The sequence below is a fragment of the Cimex lectularius genome, unplaced genomic scaffold (genome assembly GCF_000648675.2).
Source record: "Cimex lectularius strain Harlan isolate CLEC.00 unplaced genomic scaffold, Clec_2.1 scaffold165, whole genome shotgun sequence".
Taxonomy (NCBI): domain Eukaryota; kingdom Metazoa; phylum Arthropoda; class Insecta; order Hemiptera; family Cimicidae; genus Cimex; species Cimex lectularius.
The window spans coordinates 506005-527892 of record NW_019392863.1 but is presented as its reverse complement, the minus strand read 5'-3'; the positions used below and the strand labels follow the sequence as shown (position 1 = coordinate 527892).

The 21888-nt window shown below is 34.7% G+C and overlaps 1 protein-coding gene across 4 annotated transcripts in view; it reads right to left on the bottom strand.

Annotated features, from left to right (window-relative positions):
- LOC106670312 (atrial natriuretic peptide receptor 1) overlaps positions 1 to 21888 on the bottom strand; it is a 501739-nt gene that overhangs the window by 77424 nt on the left and 402427 nt on the right. For all 4 annotated transcript variants that reach the window (XM_024228825.1, XM_014400509.2, XM_024228826.1 and 1 more), the window contains one exon: positions 10594 to 10753. In XM_024228825.1, coding sequence (XP_024084593.1) covers positions 10594 to 10753 — 160 coding nt within the window. The remainder of the gene's footprint in view (positions 1 to 10593; positions 10754 to 21888) is intronic.

The following is a 21888-nucleotide window of genomic DNA, read 5'->3' as shown; positions in this document are numbered from 1 at the left end:
AGAAAGTGTTGGGGCGTTAGGTTAGAATAGGTAGGGTAGGAGTTTGGGAAGGGCTAGGTGGGATGAGGGTTAATTCACACTATACGAAACATCAAGTCCTTTCTCGCACTATCAAGGCCAAGTCTAAATAATCGGTATTCATTCCGTCCTCGAGAAGAGGAATGTCAACGTAAAAAATTTAATGCCAATTATCATGCTACCTTTCGGCAGCGAGATGATCGCATTGACCAGAGAAAATAACAGCCAAACCTGTACTAGGAGGACATGGATTAGGAAAATGTTCACTAGAAAAACGAACGAAGAAGAGTATCAGAGCTTTTTCCTGGAATTAAAAGATCTACAAAAGTTTTCGAATGAATAGTACTTATTTGGAGATTATTAGATGCGGTCTGGTGTGATGTAGCTTTTAGAAAAATATATTCTTTATCGTGCCAACGTTTCGATCTTTATTGAGAATATCTTCAGGACCTGGGATTTATAAACATTGTTTAAATGTTCCAAATACTGGAAAAAAATATGAATTTATGCTAGAAATTTTAGATTCAATCAAAGTATTTTTACTCACTCAATGTGTTTGTTTTTTGTGTAGATGTGTCATTCTTGTGAGTCGTGTTGAGAGTGCCAGTGAGATATTGATGTTTTATGTTTATATACGTTGGATTTTGAAGGGGTGGGGAAGGAAGTCGGGATAGAAAGACATTTGGAAGAAACGTTGGCACGATAAAGAAAATGTTTTTCTAAAACCTACGTCACACCAGACCGCACCTCACGATCTCCAAATAATCATTAACTAACGGTTACTAAACTCCACGCCCAAAATGAAGAGTACTTTCTATAATCCAACTAAAAAAATACATTCAGAAGAGAAATACTACGTTTTGAGAAGATATCAGTGCTAAAAGAAAGCTAAAGAAAGAAAGAAAATGGTTCCGTTCCTACGAGAGCGTGTTCGCAGTAGGAGAATTGTGCTGACCGAACCTGTAATATCACGTCAAAATATTCTTTCAAATACCTGGATATTGACTATCGTGATAGTGTGAATATTTAGGGACGGGTTAAAAATCCACGATTCGATGCTTTTCTATGCTGAGAAAATATGTAAATACGAACAGCAAATGTTTTTCTCTTAAGTCAGTTATTGACAGTTGTCAAGGACTTTTATTATTTTCCATTCGTAGAATCCTGATTTATATGTTTTATCAGTTTTTTGTCAGTGTGCAAAAAAAAGAAGCCAAATTGAGGTAGTTGATTGAATTTCTGACTGTTTGCAATAACTAAGGGATAAAAGGATTGTAACAAACAAATTCAACACGGCCAATTTCGGAAAATTCAGTTTGTAAATCTGTCACTGTTAATAAAAGGTCAATGGTAGCGATTAGATGTTAAAAGTTCATATATTCGTTTAAGACACCTGACAATTTTAATGAACGGAGCTTTGCCTTGTACGGCGAAGTTTGCTTCACACCATTGACGGAACCCTTAATGCTTTACGCCTTGTTGACAATATCGTTACGAACTTCTCCGTACAAGGGAACATACTGATTGGGGTTGATATTCAATTGTTGATCGAAAATGATGTGAGGTCATTGTCATGACTGAACAATTTATTTTATCAAAATAAATTTTTGACATAACCAACTCCGTTGAAATACCACCCTTTTATACATTTAAGTAAACTTTAGAATTCATATTAATATTATTACTTCATATTAATTTTTCGTCAAATTAGAACAGTATTCATTCGACATGGTACTAATTGTTTAATTTTAATTGTTTTAATGAACAGATTCTTCAAAAGGACACAAAGTCAAAACAGTAAAAAAATTATGACTACCTTTTTGGTTTTGGCCTTTTTGGTTCAATCAGCTTGGCCATGCCCAATCTGACTCGCATGTTTCAAAGCCTTGAATGTACAAAATCATTGACATATCAATAAAGTCCACCTGAAGAAACATAATAACAAAATATAGAACAATACTGCAAAAATGAGAAAAAGTACTCTTTTTTTGAATAAGATATTGACCACACTGAAATTCACATACCCAGTCATGCATAACCTCATTAAAATGACCGTAGCAGCTTGTATTGATCAATGAGAAGATGAATAACGATATGATAGAATTACCAAAGAAAGATGTCAGAATTAAGATTCAATTCGTGTCTGTTCCGGCTGTCCACGCTGCATGTTAATTGCGGCACCTTGCAAATCCCTCCTTTTCCTACTCTTCGTGGCTAAATTTATTTAAATTTAGATTTATTAAAAATAAACTCAAGTCTCTCTAATAAACATAAAAATTAAATCAGTTAAAAGAATCGTAAGATAACTCTCGTAATTAACTCTGTAAGGAAAAACGCACAAGGGAACACTCAATAGAAATAGATCAGCCCGAATCAATCCAAACCGTGAGAGGTCACTTGTCAACAAGTCAATTGCCCTTACAAACACTAAATTATGAATCGCTACCGCTATGAAAAGTATGTGCTGCTGATGCGATGTGCTGATTCAAATTCTAACAAAATCCGATAATGTTGTGAGGTACTTGCCATACCGGTCTTCCTACAAAATAGAAGTTAAACATTTTGCGTTTTCAAAGAATTTTATCCATGCTCCGCCCACCGAAGATGGGTAACATAAAATGATAAAGCAAGGTATGTTGTTCGTTCAGAGAGGGAAGTTCTAATCATTTTAACGCACTGCCGATTATAATTGCATGTCTATAATTTAGAGTTTATATTATTACTCTCGTTTTGGATAAATTTGACATAACTAACAAATTTATTTGGTACATTTATTTATAATTTTTAATTTAGAATATTTTAGTTTAATAACGTTTTTAATAAATTAATAAGTTCTTTGTTTTCTGTTTTTAAACTTGCATGCTTGCAGAGGTGGCTTGAGTATAGTAAAAATATGTTTATTTTATTTTGAAAAGTTTTATTTTATGTTTCGTTTTGGGCCTTGTTAGCCATTTGTTAGAGCGGCTGATTACGGTCGTCACAGGTGTGTTGAGATGACTGATGATTAAAGATCGGATTTTAGTGCAATTGCATTGATTTTCATGCCGTTTACGAAATTGTGAGTTTTTTACTGCACAAAACAGCATATTTTTCAATTTTTTAATGCTATTTTTCTGCATGAAAAAACTTAAAACATGTGAAAATGCATAATTTTAATGGACTATCATCGTTGAGTGAAATAATTGAGGGTAAAATCTTTCGTGTAATGCGCTAATTTTCCAAGAATTGATCCATATTTGTTTACTGGTCATAATTAACCATACTAATCCAGGTATTCTTTTTATCTAAGGTTTTTGGTTGAGGTGAAAAATTAGTGTCAAGATCGGGATTCGATCCCACGACCTTCTGCTAAAAACGCCGCTGCTCTAACCACTTGAGCTATCGTGGCTTCGATCCCCTTGGACACTAACTTCCCGAGGCAAGCGAAGGTTGTGGGTTCGAATCCCGCTCGAGACACTAATTTTTCACCTCAACCAAAAACCTTAGATAAAAAGAATATTTAATTTTGCAAGAATATTTTTTATGACCGACATCCACTGTTTCATCTCTTGAATATTTCTCACTTCTCATATCCCAGTTTTCAGTCTTTCTTCGGCTTGGGCGTAAAGCATAGTCACGCAAAAAAATAATTTCTGTTAAGTTCGTAGTACTTCGTAAAGTTCAAAATTGGTGGCTAAAAAGCTTACCGATTTCAAAATTATTATAAAAAGAGAGGGTCTTTTCTATTTTGAAACTCATTTTGCTTGACATAGGGATTATATACAGGGTGACTGGCGATAAGTGTCGAAAATTTCAGGAAGTGCTTCCGCACACCATATACAACAAAAAACTTCCTAAAACTCCTGTCCAAATCTCAACGGTAAAAAAGTAATTGCAGTTTTTTTTTAATTTTTCGACTTAGGTCCACTAAATTTAAATCTTATAAACTTCAGAATTACTGACTAGAAAAATCTGGTTTGTGCCACAAGAAAGAACGTTAAATTCGCTTCTAAAAAAACTTATTTACATTGCAGGATTGATGAAAAAATTCTGCACGAAAAATTCAGACAAAACAAATGTTGAAATTTGGAATTTTTGGAAAATGTTGGAATGGTAACTGTTATTAACAACAAACTTTTGGAGCTTTGCAAATTCCCTTCATATTTCCTAAGTCGCAGCGGTACACCCACCCTTTTACATTGCGCTTCTGGAAGGCTCAAACATCGTGCAGTGTCCAGGAAATCCGTCTGGCTCTTGAGTTCAGGGTCAGTTCTTTATTGTTGGATTCAATCAGTTTGCTTTATGTTATAAGGTGACAACGACCTCAGGTTGGTGACTTAAATTATGTCTTTGTTTCCTAACAAACTTCTTGCATTTCATTTACGGTTATTGCAACGGTAATGCTACTGCTGCAAGGTGAGAATACCAAGCTCGTCTTCCACATCGTTCCAGCAGATCGCTCCTTCCAAACATCATCATCAGGGGCTGAGGAAATATATACTTGACAGAAAAACTTAGCTATCTGTACGGTGTTGAATGAAAAATTAATTTATTGTACTTTGTTTTTAATTTTGGACTATTTAAAGTAGATTTTTTTTGTGTGAGCAGGCATAAAAAAAAGATTTAATGTATCTCACACAAGCGTTTCAACGCAACATCATATGGATTCCTGACATGACAACTGGGAAAAATCTCCATCTGCGATTCTCACCTAAAAGGAAATGTAAACAATTTTCAAAACATGGATAATTTGAGGATGAAAATTGGGTCCTTTACAACTATATACTATGAATATCATTGGCGAAAACGCAGTGACCACAGTGGCACAGGGATTCTAAGCCGAATTACATTCTAAAATGGTAATACTGTTCCTTTGGTAAGATTGTAAAGTGGTGCTTTAACTTTCTCTCGGCTAACCATGTGGGTAATTCAGTGTATAACTCATTCAATTTGAATGATTAAAGTCAGCAATTGGCCATAAACGACCCGCGTTGGCTAATCGCAAGGGTTTTCCCTCCAGGTAGTCATAAATATTGCAGCTTGGCTTGTATCTGCCACCCCAGCCACCGTATTTTCCTCATATTGCCCCTTCAGATTTTCTCTTATTCCGGGCTCTGAAAAACTCTATGAACGTGAAACACTTTACCTAACTTGAGAACCGCAAGAAATACATCGTTTAAAAACATGGGAATTTCTTGAATACTGGAATTACAAAACTACAGGAAAGATAGCAACATTCAGTGGAACAAAAAAATAGTCCATATATTTATTATGATTAAATTTATTACTATGTACGTAAAATTTACTTACTTGACGATATTTATTTTAAATTCAGATGATTGGGGAAAATGTTTTTTAGACTGAGAGAAAATTCTTTAACTGTAAACAAGTTTTTAAAATGCAAATATTTTAAACAATGTAAAATCTCTTATCTGAAACTATTTACTTTAAGCAAAGAATTTGTATTGTTGTATTTGTTCCGTTTTTACAAAGAAGGGGCTGTTTTTATCTTTTCTGATATACATACCCAAACATATAAAAATATAACAAATTATATAAAAATAATCAAGCTGGACATTCTCGACGATGCGATCCCAACTATAAATCCAATAAATATACGTATAATGAAAAATTGGATCAGAACCACGCAGGGTTGATGTTGTTTGCCTGAGTTGCATTTCCCTTTCGTACTTCCTCATCAAAGGATCTACATTCGGTCGATAAGTCAACATTTGTAGACTTCATATTTGTTTGTGTCTCACCGCGTGTTAAAAATTATTAAGGGGGATCATTGTATTGAGCGAGCATTTTGCATGGAAGGGCTTACACGAACATCGAGGGCCCTGGGGTTTTTTTCTGCCTTTTCTTAGCGTAAATGAAAGGTGGCTCGCCAATTCTACCCATCGTTGCTATAAAAGAATGTTGTAGAAGCATCTAACCATCCCTAAACACCAGATATTTTCCGTGAAGTGCAAAAAAAATTCAGTAATAGGATTTTGCTTTGTATGGAGATTAGTGGTGTCTATTTTGAAAATTTAAGTCACTAGAACACTTAAAGGACATATGTACATACATTCAAACAAGAATTAACAGGACGTGCATCTGGAAAATTTCTGACATCAGATTAAGATTCTACGTGAAAAATTATGTAAAGACCTGTCCTATTTTTTTAAATTATTTACAAACAAAAGAAATCAAAGGGGATAGTTTATACATCACCCGGTAGGAAGTACAAAAATGAACGTTATTTAACAAATCAATATTATTTTTATTTTAACAAAATTAATTTTTTATAAGAAGCTGTATTATGTATCGCGGACAGTTCTCGATCCAGTGGCTATCAACAATGTCTTCTATTCCATCTTGCCTTTTGAAGAAATGTTAAATTTTTTTAAAATATTCAGTAGTGTCGAGTCTATAAAAACCAATATTAAGTTGAAAACAATTTTTACTTTCTGAGATTTTGTGTTTATTTCGCTTATTTCGGAGTTGACAAGCTTCCGGCGCCAATGGACTCCGAAGGATCAGTTCTGTAAGCAACGAGGATTAATGCGCCGAATTATTTTTTTGATCATTTGTTGCGTTTATGTATTTTATTTTAAGGTTTTCAAACAACTACCAAGCTGACTGAAAAAAGCCTGGCCGATTCCGCTTGAAGGAAATACGGGTTACAAAATACTATAACCTTCTGAGGAAGATTTCAAAGAATAATGGAGTTAATTAGGCCATGTCCGGAGAGTTGAATATTTTTTTCATATTTCTATAGCAATATTTTACGTAAAAACGTTGTACTCAATTTCATTTTTTATTTAGCTGTCTTACATTTTTCGTTAAAAATATCCAGTAAACAACAAAAAATTAAAATGATAACGATTTAAGTGTTTACTTGTAACTTTTTACTGTGAAAAAAAAAAAAACAGAAACGAAGGTGGCACACTTTTTTGACACTCAGTGTTGTTCTAACGATGACCGTTTCAAACCGTTCAAGTTTGGTTAAAATTAATTAAGTTATTAGTTAATTTGTGGAATCAACTAACTTAGGGATGGTTTAGAACAACTAACTTCAATATTATTTCAAAACTAAAGAAGAATTATGCCACGATTTGAAACGGCCGTCGTTGCAACTTATAAAAATAACGTTTGTGAAAAATGAATGGTAGATGTATAATGCAATAATATACATTATACGTCAAATAACTTCTATTATTTGTAAAAAACAGAACAATAAAACAGCAATATTCAAAAATGACTGTTCAAAATGAGTAATAAAAATAAACAAATTTATATTTATAGAATTACTTTTCTTTCAGCAATTGAACTCATAAACAAAGAAGTAAAAGAATATTACATCTTTTTTCCAATTTTGGTCACACATTTATGAACATTTGGCACGTCTTGTATAATTGACAATTCACGTTTATAAATTGCCTGTTCAGGCAAGAGCGTGTATATTGGGAAAACCTTTTTCGTTCACACACATCACTATTGTTGAAATAGACCTCCTGTTAGATTCCGTATTGCCATTTTATTTTGATGGTAGCATCTGTCACTCGAATAGTCACTTTATTTGAACTTTTTTGATGAATTTTGACGGGTCAATTTTTACATGTGAAGCAGTTACCGATATTGTCCTTTGTCTATGTGGTCCAGGAAAAGTATGCACTAGCTGTCAAAATGGGGCTCAGATTATACTAAACCTTCAACGCCGCGCGGTCGCGCGTTGAGTTTCATCAACGCCTTGCTCAAGTGCCAGCAAGGCTAGCAATACACTTAAGTACCGTTTCGTCGAGAGGAAAAGTCCATTAGCCAAGAAGTATAAATTTGTTTCCGTAAGCCTTTCTGGTCGTTTTAATGAGATTTATGTATGTTTGTTTTATAAATCTGTATCTCGATTTTAGAATAGCCTTTAATATTTATTTTTACATTAAAAAATCAGGGCTAAGGCCAATTTGAAAGAAAGATGAATATTCAGTTCCTTCATCTAGCTTTCGAGGAATATATCGTTTCCGTGAAGACTGAAACTATTATTGATATTTCACAAGGTTAACAAATATGAAGATCTATTTAAAGTTCAGAAACTTAAGGTTTCAAAATGGTGAATTTCCAAGTTGATAGTGGAATGAGATCTAAAACCCTTCCATTCAGTGTCGGACTTGTGACCTCTCTTAAAATTATATTTAATCCATAAATTTGATTTAGCTTTTTCCCCTTCTTTATATAATACATCAGTTAACTTTTCTAATGTTGCAAAAAAATGTCCCAACAACGGAATACAATTGCCTTCTCCAAATGCACGCTCACTTAACTTTATGCAAATAACTTAATCACTCAGTCGTTCAATTTAATATTCATGAAGATAATTTGAATTACTTCCTAAAGGATCTCCGTTGGTTTTTTTAAAATGCGTAAGTTACCGCACCTTAATTCTCTGTGGATTAATGGAGGCTCTAGGGTTTTCCTACTCGGGTATATCAAATCTACAGCAGTAAACGTATAGGTTTTCTTTCTTTTTGTGCTTTGTGTATTAAAGTTGTTTGCATATATTGTGTCTTTATTATTCTACCCCTCTGGAAAACTCTCGCTTCCTTCTTTGATGTTGGAGCCCTTTGTGTAAATCCGTGCCAAGATAATCGGCAGGGTGATTACCATGACGCAGTGCACATTTGAGTGGACCATCGCGCTTTCTGAAGCATTGGTTCCATAATTGTGTCCCGCGCGTTATACGCACCTATGTGCAATTTGACAACACCCCTCAAATACATTTACGACAGTGAAAGTAAATCCAGAGCCTCAAGGAAATTTTTTACAGTGGGCACACTAATTAAGATCACAAGTTCCTTTCAGTATTTTTTTTTTGCCTTGCCTTAGGACATACAGCAATCGTCCGAGTAAAAATATTAACCTTATATACACAATACAGAAATATCATAGATAAATTACTTAATAAATAAATATAAATAATATATGCTATAATAAATAATATATGCTTAATAAATAAATATATAAACAAATAAACTTAAAAAAATAAACTCTCATTTCATATAGTAACATCGCAGTTCTGGAAGAATGAATAAATTAATTTGTAGGCCTCGACCCTTTCCGACACACGTAAACTCTCCCAGCTGAGAGGTTTGGTAACCTCCCTCAGCTGGTACAGTTCGTCAAAGAAGACTTTCCTACTTTCTTCGTATTCCGGGCAGTCAAAGACTATGTGTTTGATGTTTTCTGGCTCATCACACTTTGCGCAGTTTGCCGAGTCTCTGGCGTTTATTCTGTGCAAGTACGTTCCACATATGTAGTGATCCGTCCGGATCCGGGATATTACCGAAAAAATCTTTTGCTGCCACATTTTATTGCAGTGAACCATGGGTTTGGGCGTAGCTGGGGGAAAAGTGATTTATACACTCTTCCCGCCGCTCCTCTCTTGTACCATGCACGCCAGCCTTCCAACCACTGTTTGTTCAAAAGACGCTTAGCGTCTGTTTTGGTCATTTTGATATCGTGGTATTCCCCGTGCACAACCGCTTGTTTGGCGAGTTGTTACCCCGGATTCCGCAATGTCCCCGGCTCCAACAAAAAACCACTCTCTTCCGCGAGGACTCGAGATTGTGTATCAAATTTATGATTTCAGTCAGTAAATGGTCGCACTTTGTATTTGGGTGGAACCAATCAATCTGCTTGATCGAACTCATACTGTCGGTTATGATGCCGAAGCTTGTTCCATCCAAGGTAGCTTCCAGTGTTTAAAGCACGTTTTTAGTTGATTAATTAATGTTTTTACATTGATATATTTGGACTCCCGTGAGTTTATCTGAGAAGAGAGTAATCATTGTGAATAAAGGTCACATAAAACGAACATATTTTGGAGTTTTGCGTGATTGAAAATTAAAAGCCATCCAAAAGCCTATGTTTGTATGAGCTCATATTGTGCAATTTCAAAGATAGCATCAAAAACATGCATGATTTTAGGTGATAAAATGAATAAATCATAAACTTATAAGTTAAATATCAAAACACCACATTTTATTCTTCGCACATTCGAATTTTTAGATTTAATAATTAAACTCGGATTTCTTCGGTAAGTAAATCCGTAATAAATATTGTGAAAAAGTTCAGCCAAGGGGGAATTTTTCTCAAAAGGAAATTCGATAAATAACCCGAATCCCGTTCAAGGTGTTTTTTCCGAGTTCTACATTCCTTGGAAATGAGATCACGGTGGGTCGGCGTAGGCCTGATGATTACCAGGTCTTATCCAACTCATTTCCACCCTATTTAATTAACACCTCAGCCGACGCGTAACCCGATGCCTACCAAACACCAGTTACCTGTAAATTTGTCCTTATTTCAATTTTCCTTCCACGGATATTCCGATAAATCCATTTATAATGTATTTTAATAATGGCAGTAAGAAAGAATAGTGGCAGGTTATTAGGGGGACTTATTATTTTCATAAATGAGATCTACATTTATTATTATGTTATACGATTCAATTCAAACATTTTTTATATTATTTTTTCAATTGCGGCATATACGTTACAATTAATTTTAATTTGGTAACAAGTAATACTGAGAAAGTAAATAAAGCTAATTACTTACTTGTTCAGTTTTCTGATGGTGGCTTTTAAAGTGTTGAAATCAGGCCTGTCGGCTGGTTCTTCTTCCCAGCATCTTCTCATGAGTGCTGATAGTTCTTCCTCGCAGCAGATGCCCGTTGTCGAAGGCCGGAGACCTCCGCTTTTTACGCCTTCGACGATTTCTGAAAAGGGTAAATATGTTTAACAGCCTCCTTCGACTATATGCTGAAGGATCAAAAACGAGTTTTACGAAGTTGTAAAACATTCTTGCCGTCTAGGTAATGAAACGTTTAATTGCCTCTTTGTTTGAAGCGGACAATCGTAAATTTAACGACCGACGCCAGAAAAAGGACTTAAAGCGTTAAATGTTATGTTTGTTCACAAAATGTAAATTCTTTTGTTTTTAACTGTGATATTTTCTTATATTGTGAATTTTTTGAAGTAGTAAGTAAGTCGGTTTATATTTAATAATCACAAAGCCATTCTCATTCTTATTTAACGTTACAAAATTGCATTACTTCCTCAACATTAATTATGCACAATACAAGAGAGGGTCTTCCAGTTTTTCTGTCTTGTAAATAAATTCGGTTTTTTTCAGTGGCCTGTCTAATCTTATTAAAACTTTATTCGAAAAAAATCTTTTAATTATATATTCAAGGTCAGATATAAAGAGAATATTAAGCACTCTGGAAGTTCGTTAGATCAAATATTTATGCTAACTAAGAAAATTGGTGGAGGAAAGCCAAAACATTTATATTATACGGCCCAATTAGCATAACAGGCCGAGTGGGTTATTCAATAATTTTTAACTGTAGCAACACAGTGTCCGGTAAAACTTTTTTCTCACACAAAATTTTATTAAATTGAGTAAAAACATCGGTATATCCAAGGTTTTATTTAAANAAAAAAAAAAGGTAAGATGAAGTAAGTGTTAAACGTTACGCCATATTCTTTTAAATTAAATTAAATGTGAATGTTGAAAAATAAATGTAATTGAAGAGGAAATCGTGAGTTTTTATGAAAATTACGAAAAGCTGCCTCTTCCAAGTAATGATAATTGTTTCATTAAAATGTACGTTTGAGTGACCGTAATGTTTGACAGTATTGTTTCACTGCGATGACAGCTAGACCGTCATTTCTTGTTGGTATAGATGTAATAAAAACTCCACAATAAATAATTCCTTTGTTTATTCAGATATCGTGAGATGCGGTCGGGTGTGATGTAAGTTTCAGAAAAACATTTTCTTTATCGTGCCAACGTTTCTATCTTTTAATGAGATCGTCTTCAGGGCCTGGGATTTGCAAACAATGTTTACATTTAACAAATACATAATTGCTAATCAGACTTTGGACAGTACAGACTCTTTAGTTCAATTTATTATGTAGGTTACTCTACTGAAGTATTGACGTCTGCTCATGAATTACCCTGTATATAGACACTCGATGTAACTTAGAATGAGAAAAGGTTCTATATTTGGTTAGTGATGGATGTCAGCGCTATATAATAAGGAAAAGAAAGATAGCACCAAGGATACACGTTGGAGGACTCCCTCCCATCAGGATGTATGGATGAATGGGAAGTAAATGGTTAGCAAAGTAGGACCATGAATTAGAAGGCAGTCGAGAAAGATGGTTTTGACTTTACACGACACCACAAAATGCGAAATACGTGCACAACGACGAGCAAGACACACGTACAGCTCGCAAAGGAGGAAGCGATAATGTCTGCAACGAGGTGCTGACTTGTAGTGTGTAGATGTCAGAAACCGAAGTAATCATTAGGAATTAAGTATAGCATAAATATTTTGGAGGAAGTCTTTCTCGATACTCTTTCCCAACAAGGGAAATAAAATTATGCTACATTAAAAAAAGTCCGTTAAATACATTACATTTTTGTTAAAAATCAGGCTTACAATACGCCTTTTGGTTATTTTATGTGTGAAATTTACAAAAAGTTAAAAAAGGAATGAAAATATAGCAGTACAACATACCTAGCAGGAATTGATTAATTTTAATATAAGCTTATCAACGCAATTTATATTTATTTAGAAATCGTGAGATGCAGTCTGGTGTGATGTAGGTTTCAGAAAAACATTTTCTATATCGTGCCAACGTTTTGATCTTTATTAAGATCCTCTTCAGGGCCTGGGATTTACAACATTGTTTACATATAACAATTACATTTTGGATGTGGAAAAGTGAATTTATACAATGCAAAATATATTTTATATTCAAACAAATTATTTCTACTCACTCAAAGTGTTTGTCTTCTGTGTAATTGTGCCATCCTTGCGTGTCGTGTTGAGAGTGCCAGTGAGATTTTGTTGTTTTATGTTTATATATGTTTTATCTTTCAACACGATGCTCCGGGCATTACTGCTTCTTCTCAAAAGAGGAGATAATTTATTTTAAAATAAAAAGTATGATTTTTGTTTGACACAAATGAATCAACCAAATGTTTTCCAAATATTTTAAATTATAATAATGGTTTGTGATATTAATACCGGCTATAAATTATTTTAAAAGAGCCATATTTCTCGAAAATTAATTAATATCAAACACATAAAAAATAAATAAAATATAATATCAAAAACAACCACAATTTAAATGACTTTATGGCTAATTAAGTTAAACCTCGGAAATCTCAATGGCCAACGAAATTAGTGTAAATCTTTATTAAATGGAGATTATACAGGAAGGGCCAAATGTGGATTTTATAGAACAATAGGATTTGTCAGAAATCATGGTGGAAAGGGAACAACGCAATTCTACGAACTAACTTAATCTGTCGGATTGGAGTAGGTCCATTACTACGTACAGCTTTCTGAACAAAGCAACGGTCAATTCTGGCAAGAAAGGTGTGGGTTTTCAGCGAAATTAAAGTGAAAAAGAAAAATCATTGTTTATTGAAGAATGGTAAGGATAGTAAAGAAGGTGATTTATGCAATAATGAATTACGGTAATGGAATTATCTTTAAAGAACTTCACGTGCTTCATTACCAAATGACAATGTTTCGTAGTCCAATATTAAACATTTTGTAAAAATAATTGTTTAAAGTTAATTAAAATTCAATATTCTAGGAGGAATGCGTTTTCGACTTTTGTTCCGAAATAAATATGGAACGTTAATTAAATAAGTAAACTGTAATTATTCATGAAAAGACCCACACATTTTTAAATGTGTGAGTAGAATCATCATTTACAAAATTGAATCTACAGATTCACCTCACCTTCATCATTTCTACCATTTTTAGGGTGGTTCGGTTTTTTAAAAGTGGTTGTGTCAAAATGATTGTTGATTTTAGTTAATACTATCTCTTTATTTAATTAATAGTCTTAAAAGTATAAACTGGCCTCTTATAGGCCTTTTACAGATTACTTATAATCGGAATTGCCTTTATGACGAAGCGCCCGCTTTATTGTTACTGCCCACTATATTTTCGTTCTTGTAATCAAAATCCACCCTTGTTTTCAGCCATAAACAATGGACCGAACTGGCGCTGATATATCGTGACGATAAAAAGCCTGGAACAAACCCCTCCCGGCAGGCTTTTGTTACTTTTGTATTTAGCTACTTGGCCAATTTTACTTTGGCAGCCCGAATGGCGATTTCCAACAACTTCGATAAAGCATGAATTCAAAGGGCGCTTAGAAAAGAGATAAGAAAAATATTAAAGTGGCTATTATCGAGTCATTCGATAAAAGGTTTTTGTTAACTAAAGATTTATCAGCTTATTGTTTATTGCTTTCGCAGGTAAGCAGCTATAAAATAAAAACTCGTTCGACTACAATGAACCGCTTACGAAACATCGATTTTTTCACCCATTTTTAAAAGAACAATTCATTATTTTAAAATGAAAAATGGGAATTTGGTGTTTATATTACATGTAATCGAAGTACAATATATTTGGTAGATGCCTCATACTTTTTTTTAAAATTTACTGTATTTATTACAATGTACGCTTATTTACATTATTTAATGATTTACAAATGACATAGATCATGTGTCGTAAGGGGAATTAACAAGTATTGTTGTCCTCCCAACTATACGCGAGGACTCGTTTATTAGGTCGCGGGCCATTTTTAGTCTTCTGGTGGGATAATAATAGTAGTGTGGGATGATAATTGTATGGTCCTATTGACTAAGGATTGGACAACTCGTTTGGGTTGAGAGGAGAGGTAATCGTGGAAAGTGGAAAATGTTTTGGGGATTATTTTGTTCACGAGATGGTTTTTGAGGTCATTCTGAAGAGTGAGTTGGAGACATAGTACGGCGCGTCAACTATGGTTCCCAGGATTGAAATGACTATATTTGTTTGGATGTCGGAAGGTTTAGTCCCACAGTTCTAGACCGTATGTCCAGATTGGTTTTAATGTTGTCTTGTAGTTTTTTCTTGAAGGTTAGATTTGCGTGACAGTAGAGTAGTCCGAAATGTTTACTTAATTCCTGCCGTTTTAGATGTGTGTGTTGTTTCAAGGTTAGTCTTGAGACTACATCGAACCAAACGTAGCGGACGTATTTTTGTTTAGAAATCGTGAGATGCGGTCTGGTGTGAGGTAGGTTTCAGAAAAACATTTTCTTTATCGTGCCAACGTTTCCATCTTTATTGAGATCTTCTTCAGGGCTCAAAGTGTTTGTCTACTGTGTAATTGTGCCATTCTTGCGTGTCGTGTCGAGAGTGCCATCACACCAGACCGCATCTCACGATTTCTAAACAAATATCGATTAACAGTCACTAATCACCACACACGTAGCGGTGCTTTTACTTTCATTAAACTTTACACACCACCACACCACTATTTGCTCCATTCGGCCATTTAGAGACCATGCGCCTGGAGCTCCTTAAAAAAAAGAAAAAAAAAGTAGGAGCAATAATCACAGCTGTGCCTTCGGTAAAGATACAGGTGAAGTTGGGATATCTGCGGTGTAGAGGAAGTAGAGGATCGGTCCAAGAACGTTGCCCTGAGGTACTCCCGCTCCCAGAGGACAACAGTCGGAGTAGGCCGGTCCTTGCCGGACTGTTTCATTATTAAGGAAATTTGAGAATGGTTCTTTTCTATTTTAGCGACGTTTGGGCTTCTTCTGTCGGCTAGAGTTATTTTATTTAGATTAAAATAAAAACCACTTAAACATTTTGAGTTTCGAAATTGTAACCTCCAGTAAGTGTTCATCCAATAGTCTCTTGTTAAAAGAAATGTATATGGTCTTAATAATAAATTTTATTATTTGAATACGGTGCCAGATAAAGTCACTTCTAGTATAGCATTCCATGCTTCAATTCATTAGCTTTGTCTGAACTTGCGCCACGAAGTGCCGGTGAAATCCGAATAAGGCTTAATGAACCGTGTTCAAGGCTAAGAGAATATCCATTATAGAAAACGGTCGTGGGCTTCAGACCTAAGCACAAAACAGAGCGCGCCTTTGACAACAAGCTCACGCCTTAATGCACCCAACTTTGATCTTTTACGGTTCCAAGATTTCCGTCCTTTTTATTTGTACAGTGATGTGTAATGGAACGGGTGAAATTTCATCAATTGTGGTCCCAACGGCTTAAACAAGGGAGTGGTCTTCCATGTCCTGCATTATTCAGTACAGAAGGTGTCCCGTAATGGCATAGGCACTTTTACTCCTTTAAACTTTCAAACAGCGTTTATTTGAGTCAACCCTATTGCTAAAGGTAATTTCGCACAGCCGTTCAACTTTCTAACTCCTTCTACTCGGAGCTCTAATCATTTCGGGCGAGCAATTTTTTACAAATTTGTCCCTATTGGAGATTGTGATGTTTTATGCGCGTATGGTAAAAATGAAGAACTATGTGCATGTTATTTTTCGCCTAGTTGAAGAATTTTTTTTTCTCCTGAAGTCTAAAGTTGCAACGATTATTGTATGTCGCCCTTGACTGAGGTGTTTCATTCTAATCAACTTTGTTGTTATCGCTTCAAATTTGACCTTGCAGTAGTAAAACAAAATTAAAAAGAACTAAGTCAATTGTTTTAATTGTTTATTGTTATCTGGTTCATGGTTGTCATCAAGTTTGACATTTTAACATTCCGGGTATAAGATCCAATAATAACAATAACACCACAAAATTAAAAACAAAAAGAAGAAAAACAAAAAGAAACTTTATTCTTGGGCTTAAAGCCTCCCCCCCATGAATAACAAAACTACTTGAGCCGTAGCTAAACTCAGGCCTAACACAAATTCAAAAGCGCAATTACAATTAGAAAATTACGAAATATATACATTATAAACTTAGACTAAAAGTATACAGTAATAAAATTAAAGGGACAATTAATTTTAACAGTACAAATATTTTCAATTAAGGCAACTAGTGCTAGGTTGCATGGGAGGTGATCTATCTCAGCTTGTCTTCAGTTGAGCGGATGAAGTGTTGAAGAAGTTGTAGTAGGGATCTATTTGTGAAGAATGAAGGTTAAATGAGTGGATTTTTCTCTTTAAATTTTATTCATTTATTTCTACACCAACACTAGTAGCGTGAGGTTTGAAAATGGGATGGCACACATGGTAAAGAGTGGGAGCCAGTACGGTACCCTGAGTAACATCAGCATGTATCCGGCTCAGAAAAAGTTGTCAGTGAGGCTAGGTGAGGAGCACCTTTGAGCATGGACAGTATACCTGGGTATCAAACTTAACCCAATGCTTGTCTTAGGTTAAGAATAGCGCCAGAACAGTTCTGCTTTATCTTAAGAAAAATATAATAGTCAATGAGTAGATTAAACCTGAAATATTTATAGATATATAGTGTTGCTTTTGGTGCAGTAAACTATTCCAACGGCTTTTTAGATGCATTAATAATTAATTGGAAAATTAAATAATTAATAATATAAAATTAAATAATTAAAAAAGTAATGTGAAACTTTAAATTTTATTTTAAAACAAAATTTTTCTCTCACATAATTGAGGTTAATAAATATTGAGTTCAATTCCAAGGGAACTTTTGCCAATTTTTCAAACTACCTTCTAGCAATCCGAACAGTAAGAAATTATGTCCCATTAAAATACTTTATTCAAGAGAAAGAAAAGAAAAATATGTATTACCGAAACAGAATCTTATCCGTCTACTAGAAATATTTTCCTTTAATTAAAAGAGTAAGTCAAACTTACGTCAATTCGATTAAAACCATGGAAGATATAGTGAAAGATAACTAATTATGTAGAAATATAGGAAAGATAACTAGATCTAGTATAACATAATTTTATACTCTATTCAATTTTTGTATACATATTTAACATATTTAACCATTAAATCATAAGCATCTCTTTTATAACTGTTGTCTCAATTGTTTATAAATTTGAAGAGAAAAATTGTTAATGTTCATATTTGTTACAAAGACAGAGAACAAACTTATTCAGGAGCGTAAAGCGCCCTGAATAACAAAACTACATAATGGAGCCGTACTAGACTCGTGCTCAACACAAATACGAAAGGGCAATTACAATTACAAAGCTACAAAATACAATTACAAAATATAAGCATTGTACACATAAAGTAAAATTGTAGCATTATAACATTAAAAGGGACACTTAAGTTTAATAATACAGATAATTTAATAATAATATATAACATACTTTGAGTGAGCAGAAATACTTTTATTGAATATAAAAATTTTTTTGCATTGTATAAATTCACTTTTTTTCACATCCTACTTGTATTATTTTGTTAAATGTAAACAATGTTTGTAAATCCCAGGCCCTGAAGATGATCTCAATAAAGATCGAAACGTTGGCACGATAAAGAAAATGGTTTTGTGAAACCTATGTCACACTAGCCTGCATCTCACGATTTCCGAATAATAATATAACAATTAGGGCAACTGGTGCTAATTTAAAGAAGGTTATCAAATAGAATTAAAGGTTGGGGAGTGGCGGATAGTGAGAGGAAGAGAATTTTAGAGGTTCGATGAATGAAGAAGGAACAACTGCAAACGGTAGTTCAATATATAGGGGAATAGAGATCAGAAGAAGCAAGAACGAGTATGTCGGTTGTGAACCAAACACCTAAAGGTCATGGCATCATGTATAAGGGAAGAGAGGAAACAAAAGACACAGGAAGGAACCAAAGAATTACAGCTTTCGGCAGAAATGGTATAACCGTTTCAAGTCAGAGTACAATTTCAGACTCGTGGGACTCCTTGAGGAGCAAGGATAAAGCGAACAAAACAGTTCATTAAGCGCTTAAGTCTATTATCCAGCTGCCCAGTGATTCTCCCGTGCACAACAGCTTCGTAGTCAAATTGGGGGAGAATAAGGGACTAGGAGGGAAATACAGGTTTCTAAGATAAGGTGCAAACCCACAGTGGGACCGAAAGAAATAGGGTGATTGGTAATGGAAAACAGAGGGATAAAAGTAAAGATTGGAGGAGGGAACGGGATCTAAATACAATAGCCTGGGACTATTTTACATCAATATTAAGCCCATGTTCAGTGCCGCAGAGTTAATTGATTTGAAGTTCCCCTGAATTCTTAAAATTGCGATTTGTATGTCGGTTAAGTCCAAAGGAAAGGTAAATTTAGGAGCAATCTGCATTAAGATGATGGCGGCAATATTATTTGGAATTAAGAAAGTCGTTAATGTAGCGATAAAAAAGAGAAGGAGAGAGGATCCTTGACGCCTCCACAAGAGAAGGCCCGGGGGGATCTGGGCACCATCTGAAAGGAAATATTAGAACTAATAGAGTTTAAATTACCAACATATCAGCCAACAACGGATTGTTCTGTTATATTTTCAGCATACTATTAGAGCGACCAATTTATACCAATTTTAAAGATTTATGCCGTACATTTAGTTGCAATAATGACAATAATAATTCAAAAATAAAAAGTAAATCAATTAAAGGGAGTGACTTGCTTGGAAATGGTCGATGGACGAGTTGCGCTGCAGCGTTTATTTAATTTTATTATTGGTTCAAAATTGTTTTCAGTGTTTTTGCAATATTACTTTCTCAATGCATTGGTATTGTTGAAACAGTTTTGTGGTTTTTCTTCGAAGAATCGGTGGTTTTCCAAAAAAAATGGCGTTTTTCAGTATATTTGCCCCACTTTCTCAAAAATTGTGAAATATAGCAAAACATATTTTTTTGTTTTCTGCCATGACCGAACCATATATAGACAATTCAATAAAAAAGTAATCAAATATGCCAACGAGTTACAGAGAAAACAGGTCGAACTATAGAAAAAACAAAATTTTCGGGAAAACAGGATTGTGTTAAAAACAGCATTTTTCGGTGGTGCGATGAAATTTTATGCCTCGAATGTTTATTCTCTTAGCATTCATGGTGCTTTTCGATATCTGACGGCAACACGCTTGATTTTTCATTTTTAATTTCTTCGTAATGACGAATCTAAAAAGATTTTTCAAGTAGCAGAATAATGTCACGAAACCATCTTCGGTTTTGCCAGAAAACATAGACCAGTTCAATTCAACAACTTGTAGTTCATCTTCCTCCTCTGCGATGCAAATATAAAAAATCCTAGAAATTTTGGTACAAATGGTTGGTAACCACAATATAAAACTTTTTTTAAAAGTGGAACGTCCTTACGCTAAGTAGAGTAAAATCATTCAGCGAGACGCTACTCTCCTTCAGGCATGTTCTTTGCTGAATTCCGCTGTGGTACATCAGTAATTCTGTGAACTCGATATATCGTAGGGTTTTACTCTAAACCCAAATTGATGGATTGATATGAGGCTCTTTTCTACGAGAGCCTTTCGTGAGTAATGAGTCTCGAAAAGTTTTCCAATCACTGGAAGTAGCGATATTGGTCTATATGGCGAAATTTAATTCGGTGGTTAACCATGCTAAAAGCCCATTTGTAAGTATGTCGGGTTCGAATACAGGGCCGCTGGATTCGAACCCGGTATCTTTACCTTACAGTGATGAGCGCCTTGTCAACGCATAAACCGTTGCGGCCACCGACCCCCCCCCCCATGCCTGGTTATTATTGTAATTTCAGTCACCTTCAAATAAAATGTTTTAAATTTATTGCCGCATTATAAATGATGTAGTTTGCCATTCATTTTAAGGCTATTCTGTCAATGTTTCTTCTGTTATGAGATCGAATCTCGGAGCCTATCTTGAGAAATATTTCATTCGATTGTGCGAAACTCTTCTTTTCTTTTGAAGTAATAAATTTATTCTTCTTTCAGAAGAATGCTTTAATCATCAGATGAACAAAATCACAAGCTTTGTCGTAGATGTCTCGTGCCCATCCACCTTTTTTTGTAATTATGTTACAAGTATTTTAATTTTTTGCGAGTTGCCAGTTAATCTGTAATAAGCGTTAATAGTTGAATAATCTTTGGTGGGTTGAAGTTGTGATGTCACAAAATTAACAAGTAATCCTTAAATAAAGGATGATTCTCTTATTTGTTTGCTTAAGATATAGGAAAAATCGTCTGACGTATGTTTAGAATTTATTATTAAAATTCTAACATATTTTCCTTCCTTAATATGTGGCTGCATTTTCTTATAAAATATCCAGAAGATCCGCAAAACACTTCCAACGCAAACTTGTACGCGTAACTAACTCCAAAGATGTTGGTTTAAGGCAACAACTTGAAAATCCTGTTTTTTCACCATCGCAGGGCGAGCCCTGGAGGCAGAACTTGGTCGTAAGGGCTAATTGGAAAGGAAGGGCCTCCAAACAAGATTAACGCAGATGGTACTCCCCTAGGTCGAGGCGCACGGAGGGCAGAGTGTGCTCAACTCGGTCGTAACTTCCGACCTGGGAATTCGGTTTTCGTGCAAATGATCGAAATGGAATTCGGAAGGATAAGAGGGAATCAGAAATGTTATATAATGTGTCCATATGGTTACGAACAATATAATCACAATTATTACTCATTTTTGTCCTGAGAATTTTGAAAAAAATACTCACTTGGTACGTTCATTTATGCCTTGGTTTAACTGGTCTTCAATCGGAACATCTATATTTAGACCGTTGCAAACCAAATAATCCTTTTAATCCATATTTAATTAACGTCTCCCTTCAAAAGGGGGAAAAAGCAAATTGAATTAATTACAGATTCAAAGTCGGCACAATAAAAGGCCAAGTTCCCCGAGGGCAGGTTCGACCGATTGATGACTTCGAAAGAAAGGAAATTATTAGTTTCAGACTCGTTCTAAACAGAATGAATCCGTTCTATTGTGAAAATGTGTTTTCCGACAGGCTTAGCTCCAGAGTTGCCAAGGCGACCCACCAGGTGACCCACATAATATCTCCCATCCGCCGGCCGTTGTGAATTATTGGTATAACGCACTTTTTATGACCATTAGAACATGATAATGAAAGCAATAA